At 34.4% G+C, this 17,629-nt stretch overlaps 2 protein-coding genes across 2 annotated transcripts; both read right to left on the bottom strand.

The window, feature by feature from the left end:
• Positions 1 to 8,850: 8,850 nt before the first annotated feature.
• Positions 8,851 to 9,837, bottom strand: LOC133829710 (3'-5' exonuclease-like). Its single transcript, XM_062259482.1, has one exon. The coding sequence runs from the start codon at positions 9,670 to 9,672 to the stop codon at positions 9,052 to 9,054; it is 621 nt and encodes a 206-aa protein (XP_062115466.1). The 5' UTR covers positions 9,673 to 9,837; the 3' UTR covers positions 8,851 to 9,051.
• A 2,192-nt stretch (positions 9,838 to 12,029) lies between these two features.
• On the bottom strand, positions 12,030 to 16,893 carry LOC133829709 (putative disease resistance RPP13-like protein 1). The gene is made up of 3 exons (XM_062259481.1): positions 13,555 to 16,893; positions 13,230 to 13,457; positions 12,030 to 13,026 (listed from the first exon to the last, which is right to left on the bottom strand). The coding sequence occupies exons 1-2, from the start codon at positions 16,671 to 16,673 to the stop codon at positions 13,412 to 13,414; spliced, it is 3,165 nt and encodes a 1,054-aa protein (XP_062115465.1). The 5' UTR covers positions 16,674 to 16,893; the 3' UTR covers positions 12,030 to 13,026; positions 13,230 to 13,411.
• Between the last annotated feature and the right edge of the window lie 736 nt (positions 16,894 to 17,629).

Raw genomic sequence — 17,629 nt, 5'->3', positions numbered from 1 at the left:
TGTAAAAAATGAAAAAAAAAAATATTTTTTGTTACCTTTAAATTGGAAAACAATAAATTGGATTTTTTTAAAAAAATAAAAAATATAAAATGATTTTTTTTATGAAAAATTATTTAAAATAATAATAATAATGTGTACCAATCATGTGGTGCCACGTGTCATTTAAGTGTTAGTAAGTTGTAAGTTTGAGTAATTTAGCCGGAAATATCTCTATAAATAATTATTTTTGCCAGAGATAGGATATTATTATCAGTTAGTGATAATTAGGGAGACAAACAGTCATGAAATACTTTGACTATCATTTCCCTCATTTTAAGACAATTATTAATATTTTCTTAATTATTTCGCTTAAAGATGGCGAGCGACATGAGCTGGATGAGTGCGAGGAATCGTTGATCTCTGGAGTATAGAAATGGTGTTAAGGAGTTCTTCGATATCGCCAAAAATCAGTTGAACGATCGGGGTTTGGTTCGCTGTCCGTGCAAGAAATGTGGGAATGTTAAGTTCCAGCCTATAAATGCAATTTCGATGCATTTATTCAACAATGGCATCGTACAGTCCTACAAAGTGTGGCATTACCATGGAGAGGCGCTGCCGTCGCCACCAGCTGTGGTACGAGATCATGATAGAGATGAGATAGCGGATATCCTGGAGGATGTTTACGCTGAAGATGACGTTCCTGCTGGAAACTATAATGATCCTCCCCAAGATGATCCTCAACATCGCGACAAGTATGACAATTTATTTAAGGAGATGTCAAGTGAACTGTACCCGGGTTGTCGAAAGTATTCCGCGTTGAACTTCTTGGTGAAGCTGATGCATCTCAAAGTAATTAACAAGTGCAGCAATCATTACTTTGATGGTTTGCTGGAATTGTTAGTCGACGCTATGCCTGACGGAACAATTTTACCTAAGTCTAACTATGAGGCGAAGGCAAAGTTGCGGAGTATTGGATTGGGATATGAGTCCATCGATGCTTGCAAGCATGACTGTGCACTGTTTTGGAAGGAGAATGCGAATTTGGAATTCTGTCCGGTTTGTGGTGAGTGTCGCTGGCAAGATAATCGTGGGAACGGGAAGAAAGTGGCCCATAAGGTCATGCGGTACTTTCCGTTGACGCCGAGATTGAAAAGGCTGTACAGTTCCAGATATACTGTAGAGGATATGAGATGGTACTATTCTAAAAGGCCAAGGGAAGATGGTGTGATGAGGCACCCCGCTGACAGTAAGGCGTGGAAGCACCTTGATGAGTTATACCCATCTTTCGCAGCCGAACCTCGAAATGTTAGGCTTGGGTTGGCTACAGATGGTTTCAATCCTTTTGGGAACATGAGCAACTCTTACAGCATGTGGCCTGTGATACTTGTCCCATACAACTTGCCGCCATGGAAGTGTATGAAACCACAGTCATTAATGTTGTCTATTCTTATTCCAAGTCCTTCTTCACCTGGAAAAGATATCGATGTCTATATGAGACCTTTGGTTGATGAGTTGAAGGAGTTATGGATGAATGGTGTCGAGACAAGAGATGCATACAATAGTACCTTGTTCAATATGCGTGCAGCAATCTTGTGGACCATTAATGACTACCCAGCTTATGCTATGATGTCTGGGTGGAGCACAAAAGGGTATAAGGCGTGTCCCACATGCAATGAAGAAACTCCCTCTGTAGGGATTAGAAGTAAAATTGCATACATTGGCCATAAGAGATTTCTTGATATGGATCATGAATGGAGGAGCAAACGAGCACTATTCGACGGTAACAAGGAACTCAGGCCACCACCGAAACATTACTCCGGTGATGATGTGTTGAAGCAATTAGAGAATTTGCTGATTAGAAATCCTGGGAAACACAAAGAATTTGGTGGTGTGAAACGCAAAAGGGCTCCGATTGAACTTAATTGGTCGAAGAAGAGCATATTTTTCGAGCTTGATTATTGGAAGGAGTTATTGTTGAGGCATAATTTGGACGTAATGCACATTGATAAGAATGTTTGCGACAGTGTCTTGGGAACTTTGTTGAACTTAGAGGGAAAATCTAAAGACACTGACAAGGCAAGACTTGATCTAGCAGACATGAAAATTAGGGAAAAACTCCACCTCCGCAAAGAGGGAAACAAGTGGAAGAAACCGCACGCCAGTTACACCCTCAGTGTCCCGGAGCGTCGAGTTTTCTGTGAATTTGTGAAGTCAGTTGAATTCCCGGACCGTTTTGCTGCAAACCTTTCGAAGAATGTCAATGTCAATGATGGCAAGATAACTGGGTTGAAATCACACGATTGCCACGTGTTGTTTCAGCAGTTGTTGCCCGCTGCAATTAGGTCGTTTTTGGTTCCGGAAGTTTGGAAGCCAATTATTGAGTTGTGCGGTTTTTTCAAAAAACTTTGTGCACGGACTTTGCATGTGAAAGACCTTGAGAAGATGGAGACATACATTATCACCATTTTATGCAAGTTGGAAATGATATTTCCTCCAGCATTTTTCGACATTATGGTGCATTTGGTTTTGCATCTTCCGAAGGAGGCAATTCTTGGCGGTCCCGTGCACTTTAGGTGGATGTATCCCATTGAACGTTCGATGGGAGTTTATAAACAGTATGTAAAAAATCGTGCACGTCCGAAAGGTTCAATCGCAGAAGCTTACGTGGTGAACGAGGCTTTAACCTTTTGCTCAATGTACCTGCGGGGGGTTGAGACTCGATTCAATCGACTTGAGAGGAATGACGATCGCGTTGAATCCCAAACAAATCGGGACTATTCTATTTATAAGGCTGTTGGTCGTCCATTTGGTAAGAAATCAAGTATGCTCTTCAATCCGCAGTTAAAGCAAAAGGCTGAGTGGTATATCTTGAACAATTATGCCGAAATTAAGGAGTACCTTAGGTGTGTTTTCTAGTATTTTTTCAATAATGATGTTTGGTTTATATACCGAGTAAATGCCAAAATCATAATTTTTTTGTTCATTTGTAGTGAGCATATGGATGAATTAAGAAGACGGGGGGGCTCGAATCTTGAAGTTCAACAAGAAACTGATTTTCCTCAGTGGTTCAAAGAAAGAGTATGTATATTAGTCAATTCTTTTCTGAAACCCCACTTAATCAATCCAAAACTAACTTTCAATGTTAATGTTGATAGGTGAACGGTTTGCATGAGTCAACACCTACTGAAGTGAATAATGAATTGTATGTTCTCGCAAACAAATCAAGCGGCACCGTGTATTCATATCCAGGGATGATAGTGAATGGTGTGAAATTTGTGACTCGTGGTCGTGATATGAAGCTTAAAACACAAAATTGCGGTGTAATGGTGCCAAGTGAGGAAGGAGTGAACTACTATGGAGTTCTGGAAGAAGTAATTGAATTGTCCTACTTGATGGGTTACAGTGTTGTCCTATTCAAGTGTAGATGGTTCAATACAAGTAGAATTAAAGTGGAATCCAATTTTACGAGTGTATATGTGAACGAAGAATGTTATAAAGATGATCATTTCGTTCTCGCATCTCAAGCGAAGTTGGTGTATTATCTTCGAGATGTGAAAAATGGGGATGATTGGAGGCTCGTTAATGAATACATTCCGAGGAGTGTATAGGATTTCTCAAATTCTGATGTTGATGATACTGAGACCACAAATGATATACCAATATTGCAAGAGGTTAATTCTTCTTCATTTCAGTTGTGGGTAGAACTTCCAATTTTTGATAATCTTCAGTATGATCGGGTTGATGTCAATGCCACTGAAGTGCACAACGTCGATGATTTGGTTGGCGAAGATTCAGATGAATTTGTTGTCGATGATGAAGTTGAATTTGAAGACGACACGTTGGCCGAGTATGAAGACGATGAGGATGACGATAATGTTCTAGTCGATAGTGATAGTGATAGTGATGTTCGTAATGATGTTGTAGTTAGTGATGATGAGGACAGTGATATGTAATTTAAACAAGTGTATGTAACTTTTTATTTAATTCAATGAAAACTTTATTTATTATCATTAATTAATGATAGTATCAGATTTAGGTACACACACCTATTGGATGCTTTGGGGATAGTCAATGTATTCATGTACTGCTACTCATTTTTTCAAAATATTTGATGAAATATTTTGAAAAAGTGGGTAGTCGCACATGTCTGCTTACTATCTCCAAGGGATCTACTAGGTCGGAATAAGGTAGGTTGGGAAAGACAATAAGTAATAAAATGTTAATTCAATAACAAAAAACAATAGTGATGCACCTAGTGGATGCCTTGGGGATAGACAATGTATTCATGTACTGCTCCTCATTTTTTAAAATTTTTGAGAAACATTTTAAAAAACTGAGGAGAAGTACATGACTCCTTACTATCTCCAAGGGATCCACTAGATCGGAATATGGTAGGTTTGGAAATACCATAATGAATAAATGTTAATTTTATAACAAAAAACAACAGACATACATAATTTGAATTAGTTAATTAATGAATATTTTAAAGTAGAATGGCCGAAACAAGTAATGACACAGGTGGTGGCTCCAAGAGAGGCAGGGGAGCTTATTACGGTGCCAATATCGAGAAGGAGCTGGCCATCAAAAAAGTTAGTCATTTGAAAGTAGAGTTTGATAAAGAAACTGGAAAAGCTATTCAAAAGTACGGCAAGTGGTTCAACAATTCCATGGCTCGTTATTTGCGTAGCACCGTACCCCCAACTACACTAGCTTGGGAATAAGTAAAACTAGCTGATATCGAAGTTATTCGAAAGAGACTATCTGTAAGCATTCTTTAAACCTTTAATAACTCATTATTAAATATTTTGTCTATCTTCATAATATTTTAACAAATTCCAATTTTAATTGTGATTTTAGGAAAAAATTATTTATCCAGAAGACAATCCAGTAATCAACGATGCCATGGTAAGACAAATGCAAAAACATCTGACTGATTGGTGCCACACGATGTAGAAACACTGGGTAGATGTTGGAGGAGGTGGACAATGAGAGAGCGAAGTCAAAACCTTTTGTGTCGATTACTTCTTCTGATTGGGAAATTTTGTGTGATTTTTAGGCTTCTGATTCTCACCAGGTATGCCGTAGATTTTACATTAATTTTTAATTATAAAATTACAATTTAGATTAATGAGTACTGTTTTCTTTTTGAAGCGTATATCGAAGAAAAATAAAGAAGCTCGAGCTAAAATGACCATACCAGGAGGACACGGTTCCAAATCCATCATTGCCCATGTTTATGATCACGTAAATTATAATAACTTATATCCTTACATTTACGAAAATATTATAAATGTCACAATGTTTAAATAATTTGCTTTTTTAGATGGACCCATCTACTGGCCAGCTCCCGAGCATGATCGACACATTCGAGCACCTCCACAAGAAGAAGGATAAGTGGATTAGTGATGCAGCGGCGACAAAACATGTAAGTTGCATAACCTTAACTAATTTATGATCATTTAACTTTAAAAAAGTTTAGTAAATAATTAATAAATATTAATTATTAATTGATTGTTGTCAATTAGTAATTATTTATTAATTATTAATTAAAATTTTAACAATGAAATCTTTATAATCTATGTGCCAATATTTTTATGATTAATGATTGTGGACTAAGATAAAAAAAGAATGTAACTAATGTTGTCCCCGTATCAGGGAGCTTGAGGGCTAAAGTAAATTTGGTCATGAAAATCCATTTCTGAATGAAAAACATGCAAATGTAGTTGATGTATATGTTTGGAGACGTAAATTCCCCATTAATGGAATTAACTGCACCTACTGTATATATCAATAATATCTTCATGATTTTCATTCAGAAATGGATTTTCATGACCAAATTTACTTTAGCCCACTTGCTCCCTGATACGGGAACAAAATTAATTACATTCTTTTTCAATCACTGGTCTGTAGTCATTAATGATATGATGTTGGAGGATAGATAATAAAGTTATATTTTATATGTTGTTATATTAAAAATTTATAAGTTAGGTTTTCAAATAATGTTATATTGGAATTCAAAATACGTGCTTTTTATTGTGCAGAATGAGATGACCGAACGTCGAGCATCGCAGAGTACGGCCCCTGCATCATCTGCTGCTTCTTGTGTCGGCGATAATGTCAACGGTCATTTCCTGCCTGATATGGATATTGTCACGGATGTCCTTGGACCCCGCTCGCGTTATAAGAAATGGTTTGGGGGGTTGCCTAGGTTGAAGGCAATTGGCGCAAAGAGGGCAGCATCTTCGTCAACTTCTCAAATGTCCGGGCAATTGCCACCTGAAGTGGACACCATTTTGCAGCAAAATCAGGACATTATGTTAGAAAATCAGAACCTAAAGAAGCATACGACTAAACTTGAGAGTCGTCAACGACGTCAAGATCTCCTGCTCAGTGCTTTGTTGAAGCAGGTTGGTGAATTGGCTCCTGGTTTTACTGTTGACTTACCAGACCAGGATTCGGACGAAGACGATGATGCTGACGGGGGCGGGAATGATGAGGCGGGCAGTACTCATTTGTAGAACTTTTTTTCTATTTATTTAAAATTTAATTTATGAGACATTTATTTTACTAAATTACTTTTATATTTTCATGTTTGGTGGAGACAATAAATATTAATAGTTGTAATTTTTTATTTATTTATTTTTAAAATTTTAATTTTAATTTTATTTATAATTAAATAATATTACTAAAAAATTAAATAATTATTAATATATTAAAATTGAAAATTATTAATTAATATTAATATATTGAAAATAATATTAGTAATTTAATCAAAATTATTATTTTAAAAATACTTTTACAGGCGCAAAATTACGTCGGCAAAAAGTTTCAATCTTAACTTCACATATACACCTTTACCGGCGCAAAAATGCGCCACTAAAAAAGTAAACTATTGCCGGCGCATTATTGCGCCGCTAAAAGTGTTTTACACAATATCGTGACAGATTTTTTTACCGGCGTATTTTTTCGTCGCCAAAAAAGGCCATTGCCAGCGCATTATATTTGCGTCGGAAAAAGTGAAATTAGCGACGGATATACGACGCGATTCTTTGCCGGCGCAAAATTGCATCGGCAAAAACTCCATGGGTTTTGCCGGCGCAAATTTGCACTGGCAAAAGTCCCCTTTTTTGTAGTGGCTATTGTTTCATACATTTTTCGTGAAGAGCAAGAAAACAGTATTTTTATGGGGGCAAGAAAGTCTTTTCACACATAATCACTAGGGCTTCTATATAAACACATTTAGTGCAGTTTTTGCTGCTAAACATAGAGAGAGTATCTTCTTCTTTTTCTTCTTCTATTTCTTCTTTTAATGTTTAATGTCTTTAATTTATCTTTGATGAATGTAACTGCGATAATCATGAACTAAATCTTTTGTCTAGGATTTTTTTTTATTTAGTCACTTGAATTTCTATTATTTTCTATGAGGATTTAATGATTACTTCTTCATCTCTATTCTCAATAATTTAATTTGTGTTTGTTTGTGAGTGCTCATCACCATTTACATGATTTGTGATTTTGATTTGAGATTTGAGAAGTGAATATGCTATAGTTAAATAATCTTAATTTACATATTGCACGAGAGTATCTGTATGGATTGTGTAACATTTACGGTTTTTTCTTAATGCCTGCTATATGTTAAAATTTATCACAGAGACGTAGAAAGTTCACATAAAAGTTTAGATCTTATATATATCTTGAGAAAGAATATGAATCATTTTAATAAATTAACTCGCTATCAATTTAGGAAGAAGAGTTATAAAATATGAATAGTGAAATAAAAAATTGAAAAGTTGATGAAATTAAATGCCCTAATTTTCATCCATTGAATTATATCACTATTTTTTGTTTGTTTGTTTTGTTTCTTAATTTTTCTAAAGCTAAAAATTCGTCTACCAAATAAAATTAAAACTTAATTTGTTGGTAATTGATTAATTATTCTTTGTGGGTTCGACACTCTACTTATTTATTACTTTATTACTTGTTACGATTGTGTATACTTACATCCTTAAATTCTACAACAAAAAGCAATAGGGCTTAAGGCCATAGACTCAATCATAAGAACATGAGTTGAAAAAAAAAGTGTAAGAAGCATGTCAACATTCCAAGTCCGATTTTGAAGCATGAGAGATCTTGTACCTAAAAAGAAACTTGTTAGTGGAAATGGAAAAAGGTACCAAGTTATAACTATGAGATCATGACTAACATAGCAGAAAAAAAATAAACCAAATGGAATGAGAAATATGAAGTGAAAGATGACCACAGGTAACCCTATATCTATAATAAACAACTAAATTCAAGGATTTAGGACATAAGGTCATGTAATATTTTTTATGTCGAGAAGTGTTAAGATCCTAGTGTTAAGCGTTATATGTTGGAAGTAAACATATTTACGAGAACATTTAGTTAATCGATAACAAGAACAAAAATAATATTCCAAGAAAAATGTGCTTCTCTAGAACAATGCAAAAGAACTATATGCCAAGTGAATCAAAAGAATATAATTTAAAGAAAAAGTTTAAAGGAACATATTCATGTAGTTGAACCTATATCCTAACTAATAGTATATACATTCTTTAATATTTTTTGTAATTTAAATTACAAAAATCGCCTACAAAATTTTATCTTAAAAAACAAAAAATACTAGATTTTAAAATAATATACTTGAATTTGAAACTTTTTTTAAATTTAATTTTTTTCATTTTTATAGATTTAAAAAAATAATATTTTAATTACTTATAATGTTAATAATTTATTTGAGATAATCTAAATCACTTTAAACAATTCAGTTCATATTCTCTTAATTTAAATTCCCCTCTATCTTTCAAATTTCATAACACACACCATGTCGTAGATCATGAATGGATTTCCGAAGCACTCGATCAACTTCTCAGTCTTTCATTTCACAGGATTACTTTTCCTCTGAATGACAACTATATATAATTAATTCAATCTCCACAATCAGACGGTAGAAAATTGAGTTACATCAGAAACTTTGATATCTCTACATACAAGTACTCGTACTAATTAATAGTAATACCATAATCGACCAACACAGATCATTACAAACTCAACTCAACTAGCTTTCCAGGCTTCCAAGACCCTCCCAATCTCAAAGGACACGAAAGCATCAGTGCATGCGTACTGAACCTGATCAAGCGTCAGCCAGCGCGCGTCCCATTTGCTCAGCTGCACTTCCCGCGGCTTCTCCAAATTCATTTCAAGAAACTCCCTTGCCAAGCCCTTCAACCCAGCATTCTTCAGTCTCCGGTCGCCGCCGGAGGCCTCCACCGCAAGGGCCCCGAGTTCTACGCAGGTTGTCACATCCACGTCCAACTCCGACGCCAGCCTCTCAGCGTCTTTATAAACTCCGGCCCCGACGAAGGTGTAGTTGCCGTCACCAAGGAACTGAGTGAGCGAATCGGGGAAGTTGGGAGCGTGGAGTATCTGGAAGATGAGGCAGCGGCGGCCGACGCAGAGTTGGAGGAGGGCGACTGGATTCGACTGCCCACGCCTGAAGTTGGGTCTCCACTCGATGTCGAGCCCGACGACGAGACGGTTCAGGCGGCGGCGGTGGATACGCTCGATCTTGGCAATCCATGAATCGACCATGCCCGGGCTGTTGGTCACTAGCGTCTGAACGGTGTCGTTTCCGACTTCGATGTTGTAATGATCGTAGGTCTCTTCATTATCCATGTCGATTATCGTTAGACTATATACGAACCAGTTGGAACATGAGATGAGTTTTATGTGTAATTTATATTGAAAGAGAAATATTATTTGATGTAGCAGAAAAGTCTCGAAATATGTTGAATTTAATTACAAAATATTGTTGAGACCTCTTTACCACTGCAAGAAGTTTACTTAATAGCAAAGCAAAATAAAGCAAGCAAAGAGTCACTTTGGAAAAGTAAACAAATATAGTGGACTTTCTCTTTCTCTCTCTCTCTTTTTTTCAGTTGATTGAGAGTGTTAAAAAATTGAAAGAAAAAATTAGAAATTGTGTGAAAAAAAAAAAAAATTATGAAGAGTTTAATATATATAAACCACCCTTATTGGCTTATTTTAAAATCTAGCTACACTCATTTGGGGCCACTGGGCCGTTTGGCAAAATTTGTATTTTTAAATTTTTTAAACACAAAAATAAAAATATTATTTTATTTTTATTTATTTATTTTCAAAAAGTTAAAATATGTATGGTAATTATTTTTGTTTTTTGTTTTTAAAAATAAAAAATAATAAACGCGTTTGATAATTTTTATTTTTTGTTTAATAATATGAGGTGTTGATTTGAAGAAGAGAAGAAAAAAAAATGAAAAATTGAAAACTGTTTAAAAAAAATTTGAAAGTGAAAAAATTTTATTTTTAAAATTTAATAAATTTTAATTAAAATTTAAAAAAATATTAAATAAAAATAGAATTATCAAATATAATTTTTATTTAATTGTTAAATTTTTAATTAATTAAATAATTTTTTTTAGTGTTACCAAACAACTATAATTAAAAATCAGTAAATGAATTAAAATAATATAAAATCAGTGATGTCATAATACGATTATTAGTTATAGTGGGATAAATAAATACATATAAATATTAGATCAAAGAAACGCCCCTTAATTGATGGAAATAAAGATAAAGAAAGACATATTGAATAAAGTTTATATTGATAATGGATGTTGTAATTTGGGAATATTTTTTAGGCATTGATACTTAATATTAATTATTAAATTAAATTATATGAGTATTATTATTTAGTAATATTTAATATTAATTATTGAATTAAATTGTGTGAGCTCAATATAAGTATATCAATTTCATTTGGTGTTGGATATCACAGATGTCCATTATTATTTTTCTTTGTTAATAGTCTAAAAATTCTTAAATGTGAGAGACATATTTGCACGCCAAACCATCTTTATCCTATCCCATCCAAAGGGTTTGTCAAATACTTTGGAGCTAGGTTAGAGCTATGATAGTTTCTACGAGGAAGCGTTCTTTTTTCCCATAATAAAGATGAAAAAAAAAGAGAGAATAAATTAGCTTTTATCAACAAAGAACAAATGAAAGGCATATATTCAAAACAGAGAAAAAGCACAAATGAAAATACGGCCATAAAGAGTGGTCATTAAACCATTTCTAGAAAAAAAGTATCAATAGGCTTGAAACAAGCAAAGCACTTACCTTGTAGAGAGTGTCTAAGTAATGTAGTTTCCTATATCGAATATTTATTCTCTCAACTAATAAAGGGTCTTCGAGACAAGCCACTAATCTTACTAATAATAATAATAATAATAATAATAATAATAGATTATTAACAAAAAATATTAGTACTAGTAGTAATAAGCCACTAATCTTACTAATAATAATTAGATTATTAAAAAAAAAATATTAGTAGCAGTACTAGTACTAGTAGTAATAATAATAATAAGGGTAGGTAACTATTTGGTACCCTGTGTTTTTGCAAAGTATCATTTTGGTACCCTCTGTTTTCAATAATGCTTATATGTTACCCTGTATTTTAAAATCGTACATATTTGGTATCCTAAACTCAAATTTAATTAATAAAATTTTACTAATTTAATCAAACTGCTGTCAATTATGTAAGTTCCAAATTTAAATTTAATTACTTAATTACATATAACTTATGACAGTTTGATCGTATTGACAAAATTTTATCTATCAAATCTGAGTCTAGAGTATCAAATATGTATAATTTTAAAATACATAATATCATATGAGTATTATTGAAAAGAGATGGTACCAAAATAATATTTTGCAAAAACTTAAGATACAAAATGAGTAAATTTCCTAATAATAATAACTTGCTCACTATAAATTAAAGCAACCTTAACAGCATAACAAAATATTTGGGTCAGCTCGTGTAAAGTTTTCAGAACTATTTTATTTGTTATTAAGGTTTGTTCCATTATCAAAATCATTTTACCACTTCATTTTTACTTTACATAGACATAGAGGCAAAAACACTACACACACAATGCCTCGAGAAAAACTGCATGAATAACATTTTGATTTCTTTTTTTTTTTTGGTAAATCAGCAACTTGTATTAAGCACAACAAAATTACAAACACCAATTAAACAGACACCAAAGAAAGAAACAGACTACTAAACAGCATTAATTACAATAAATCTTCCTCACCCAAGCCAAATCCTCCTTACCAAGGTTCCTATCAAGTAACCTCCTCAGTCTAATACAAATATCAGTCTTGATATTTTGAGAAACACAGGACACTAACGGAACCGACCTATTCCAAAAGGCAGAGTTCCTTGCTTTCCAAATATGGTAAACACAAGCACTTAGAGCACACAAATATACACTTCTTTTACACGCCGACTGCCTACTTCGACGAATCCAATTCATCAAACCTATCATCTCGCAACAGTTGGAACCAATTCTAAGCCACTGCAATATAGAGAGAAGGCAGCTCTTACTAAAGTGGCAATCGAAGAAAAGATGTCTATGGCTTTCATCATGCAGGCCACAAATAACACACAGTGAATCTTGGGTTATTCCAAACCGAAAGAGCCTATCTTTAGAAGGAAGCCGTTGCTTTAACATCAACCAAGAGACAAATTTATGCTTAGGTATACCAAGTCTATTCCAGATAAAAGCATAATTCCATCTGGTTTGGGACTTGTTTATCAATAGCTTATACCAATTAGCTATACTATACTGATCCCTGCTGAGCAAGGATTCTTGATAAGCAACCTTGAAATCCTCTTTGATCCTAACAATTCTTTTCCAATACCAACTACTAGAACTAGGCGCCTTATAGCACCACCAAGTTTGAAGGTCACCTTTGACTTTATTATCACAACTGAAAATTTACAATGAATTCAAAACATAAACTATAAGCACAGCACTTGTAACATATAATATTTCAGACTTTAATTTCTCACAAATGAATTGATTATGATTATGAATTATGAATATGATTAAAAGAAGAAATCAAAGCACCGATTAAGAAAATCACAGCAGGGACATGACTTATAGTTCCACTTCAGACCAACTGTGAATTGTGAACCGTAACCTGTGAATTTAGTAATGAGAAGAAAAAAACACCAATAAGTATCTTTGTACAAATTCTTCAATATATCAGCAACTAAAGTTGGAAACAGAAAAGAGTTTCAATAATTATACATAAAAAGAAAATTGTATTCAAAGCTTATTTACTAGTACACAAACTTTCAAAATTTAGTAAATAATATCAAGAGAAAAATGCGAGCAACTTACAGAGATTTGTAAACGAATAGTTGGTTTTGTATGTTGCTATACATAGATTTGTAGTGCCTCATCATATTCAATGCCTTCATTAATTAAGAGAATTGCTAAGGAGCACTACTGGTGCCCAACACCACAAGTAGGTAGCATTCCGCTATTGGTGTAATCAAATATCGAGTCCCACTTATTTGAATTTAATAAGGATTATTCTTCCATATGCGAGGTATACCAAGTCGGATGCTAGTGGGAATAATATAACATCAATATCAGAATAGCTAAAGTTATTGAACATAAAGAGTGTAAACAATTAGGAGTAAGAAAGAGTAATATATAATACCATCTGGAGCTGGTGTGGAGGTCATCTTTAGTAGTATCACATTCATATTCCAGAATAGTGACATTGATATTATTACTTATGTCCCTCTGGAGTCGTGGTTTCAGCAATTTACAGCCGAAGATGACCAGATCAGAAAGAGAAGTGGGGAGTTCATTTGGCCAACGTCGAAGTTGACTACATTCGCCAATTTGCAAATTCTCAAGGGAGTTGAGATGTTGAAAGCACTCGTTGTCTATGGCCACAAGGTTTTTGCATCTGTGAATTACAAAGTCCTTTAAACTCGAAGGCAGTCCCCCTTGTAGAAGCAATTCCTGTCCATCACATCTAGCTATTTGCAAAATCTCAAGAGATGGAAATGAGGAGTCCATTAATGGATCAGCCCTTGTTTTGAATAAAGGCATTAGTTTCTCACATGTATCTATTACGAGCTCTCTCAAGGAGGGGAAATAATGAGGCAACAACGACACTTTGAGTCTCTTACAGTTGAAAAAGTCAAGAAACTTGAGACGAGGAAAAACCCCACCTTCGATAAACGACCACTCTTGGAGCTCAGTCATGTTTTCGAAACTCAATCTCTCCAAAGATCTAAATGGCTTTGTGTTTGCAGCAGAAGAACCAACACTAGTGGCAGAATGATAAAACTCTGAATCTATTCTCACCACACTGTAAAAATGTTGAATGGAAAGGTCTTTGAGAGCAGGTAGCTGCCCCAGTGAGGGCAAGAAGATACAATTTTTACAATCTAATAGCTTCACCATTGTTAGATTAGAAAATAAATGATCTCCAATCCAACTTGGAAAACTACTACCTTTGTAGCCATGTATGTTGAATTCCTTCAAATTTTGATGAGCTTCGAGTGCACCAAGTATCTCTTTCTCTCTTTCCAAGTCATCATGTTCATCTCTATCGTCCCACTTGAAATGTAGCTTTAGAAACTTCTTGTTCTTCAAGTTTGCCTCCAAAACATCCTCAACACTACAAATATTTTCAAGTCCCCGGATAGTAAGAGTCCCATGCAGATCTTGAAACTCTTTTAATAGCTTGATCCCAGAATTTTTATTTTTTCCCACAACAAACTTATTCAGAGTTTGAAGATTTTTCATCAAACCAATTTGTGATGGCATCTCTACTAATACAAAGGGAATACAAAAATGTCTCAACTTCACTAAATTTCCTATGTTATTTGGTAGTCTAGTAACACTATCACATCTCTCCAACAACAATGTCTCCAAATTATACAAATCACAAATTGTACTGGGTATTTCTTTAATCATCCAAAAGTCTAACTCCAAGAACTTTAAATACTTCAATTTTCCTATTGAATTAGGTAACTTTGTCATATAACCATCTGCTATAGATAACACTCTTAAGCAACCCCTTGTGCTTAGTAATAATTCAAGCAAGTGCTCCATAGAATAGGGACAATGCCCTCTTTTCCACAACAATAAGAAGGTGCACAAACCCTTATTAGTTATAGACAAATCCTCAAATTTCATAGGGCCAACAACTTGACCCTCCTGCCTAAATGACAAATGACGAACCTTGCTTGTACACTTGGAAATTTTGGTATCATTCACTGCCAAACAAAATTCACCAGAGACAAACATAGCTAAATCATGAACAAGGTCATGCATGAGAAATGTTGAGGCATCCTCACTTGATGGTTGAAAAAATGACCTCGAGATTAGATCTTGGAAGTACTCTTCTCCAACCTTTTCAATTGGCTTCTCTTGCTTAGGATGTAGAAAACCTTCAGCCATCCATAACAACATCATGTCTTCTTTTCTGTACTCGTAATCTTTTGGGAATATGGCACAATAAGCGAAACATGGTTTCAAATGTGAAGGTAAATAAAAATAACTCAACCACAAAGTTGGAAGAATTCCAACACTTCTTCTCTCGTACAACTCCCATATATCATTGTTTAGTATATCATTCCAATCCTCCCTATGTTGTTTACCACGTAAAAGACCACCTAGTAACTTTATTGCTAAAGGAAGACCCTTACATTTATCAACAATTTTTCTACCAATTACTTCGAGATCTGAGTACTCACACGAGTTGACATCATGAATTGAGGCAAATTTGGCAAATAACTCCCAACTTTTGTCAAATGATATTCTTTGTAGGTAATGAGTTGACTCGGTTTCCATAATTGAAGCAACAATATCACTACGAGTTGTCACAATGATCTTGCTTCCATGTAGCACTGAAGTAAAACAACTTTTCAAGACCTCCCAACTATTACGATCCTCATCCCAAACATCATCAAGAACCACAAGAAACTTCTTCCCAGCCAAAACCCTCTTTACTTTATCTAAAAGCTCATACTGCTCTTCGATTTCACATTTTGCAGAATGGTCCACCTTCTGGACAATTTTCTTCATTACTTTATCTAGTTTACTCTCATCTCCCACAGTAATCCACACTTTGGTATCAAACTTTTGGTTGACTCTTTCATCATTGTACACGAGTTGAGCAAGAGTTGTCTTCCCCATACCACCCATTCCCACTATAGGAATCACAGAAAATTTGTCACCACTCATGTCATCCGATAGTAGAAAATTAAGTAGAGTTTTTCTATCATCATCTCTTCCATAAATATCTGATTCTTCCACCAAAGGAGCACATACTCTCTCTGGATGTTTTTCTTTTTCTATACGTTTCAAACCAAGATCTTTATAATCTAAAAGAAGTTTCAATTTTTCAAGGATCTCTCCTATCTCAGATTTTATTGCCTTATCAAAAGCAGTAAGAGGAGTTGGGATGAGTTTCATGAGTAGTACCTTATTACAACAAGTGTAGCCGCTTTGAGATTCACTTATTTCAAGTTTGTCTCGCAATGCTTCGGTGTCGATCTTATAAACCAAGTCATTTGCAGCATAAATGGTGTCCTTGAGATCATCAAGCCACTTCTTGACTCTTTGGTCTTTGATCAGTTTCTCCTCAGCATCAATGAGCAGTAGACCAGCCGAGGACAAGGTGGTATTCAACTCCTTCACCAGCTTAAGAATGGTCTCTTTTCCTTTGAAGAAGTCCTTCACCTCAGAAGCCAACTTTTCAACCAATGGATCAAGAAAAGCAGAGAGAAGCGCTCCTCCAATCAATTCAGCAGCCATGATTAAGGATTACTGGAAATATTGATGAACACAGATATTCGCAAAGAGAGAACAGTCAACACAAAAATTGATAAAATGTGAGTTGAATACAGCTCAAAGGGCGGATCATAGGCCCCATTGCTTTGCAGATTCAATTATTAGTCTTAGTAATATAATAAAGCAAATTGATGGTAAAATATAAATTTAGTAGATACATTGTATAATAGATGATCAATATAGTGCCTCTATTTTCCTTTTGATTTTGAAATAAAAAAAGCTACAAATGACCTTAAAATGTCACTAATGGCCAAAAACTTGATACTTATAATAGTGATTGTACACACATATATATATATACCCCCTTAATAAAAACTTCTTGGGAGCTGGTAAACAATAATAATAATTAATTATACTCCACTAGACATGTTTTCTTGGGACTTTGATGGCCAACATCTATGGTCAGTACACCTAACCTTACCAGAAGACAAGACCAAGTCTTTCACAGTACATATTGTCGTTTTAATTTAGTATATATTGTCGTTTTTCATATTGATTATGCTAGTTAGTTTGTAAGTTGATGCGTTGGGTTCTGGTTCATTCCTTTGTCACTTATCTTTTCTTGGTGAGACTAAGTCTTTCAATAGTTTTCTTGGTGAGAATCAGCGGTTCTAAGTGGAGCTCTTACTTTCATTTAGAAAGAGTTGAGCATGATAAAATATAGATGAGCAAACAAACAAACTATTAAGAGAATTCAACATAAAACAACCTCATCAAAACAACATGTATTTACTTTTCTAGGTACACCAAAATAGAGATGAGTTAGTAAATACACACCTCCACCATTATTGTTTAGAGCTTGAGCAAATATCATCTTAACACTGTAAATAACCAAGAACAATAATTAGAAGATGAAGCTGAGATATATAGTATCTTTTGGAACATCACAACACTTCATTCTATAAAACTCCATCTGAATA

This window comes from Humulus lupulus, chromosome 4 (genome assembly GCF_963169125.1).
Source record: "Humulus lupulus chromosome 4, drHumLupu1.1, whole genome shotgun sequence".
Classification (NCBI taxonomy): Eukaryota; Viridiplantae; Streptophyta; class Magnoliopsida; order Rosales; family Cannabaceae; genus Humulus; species Humulus lupulus.
The sequence above is the reverse complement of the archived record's forward strand: the minus strand, read 5'-3'. Positions and strand labels throughout refer to the sequence as shown.

Excerpts from the sequence above, each read along its gene's own strand:
- LOC133829710 (XM_062259482.1), bottom strand. The coding sequence starts at position 9,672 with ATGGATAATGAAGAGACCTACGATCATTACAACATCGAAGTCGGAAAC.
- LOC133829709 (XM_062259481.1), bottom strand. The coding sequence starts at position 16,673 with ATGGCTGCTGAATTGATTGGAGGAGCGCTTCTCTCTGCTTTTCTTGAT. Across the intron at positions 13,458-13,554 it reads CTCCACACCAGCTCCAGATG|CATCCGACTTGGTATACCTC; the intron begins GTATTATATATT and ends TATTCCCACTAG.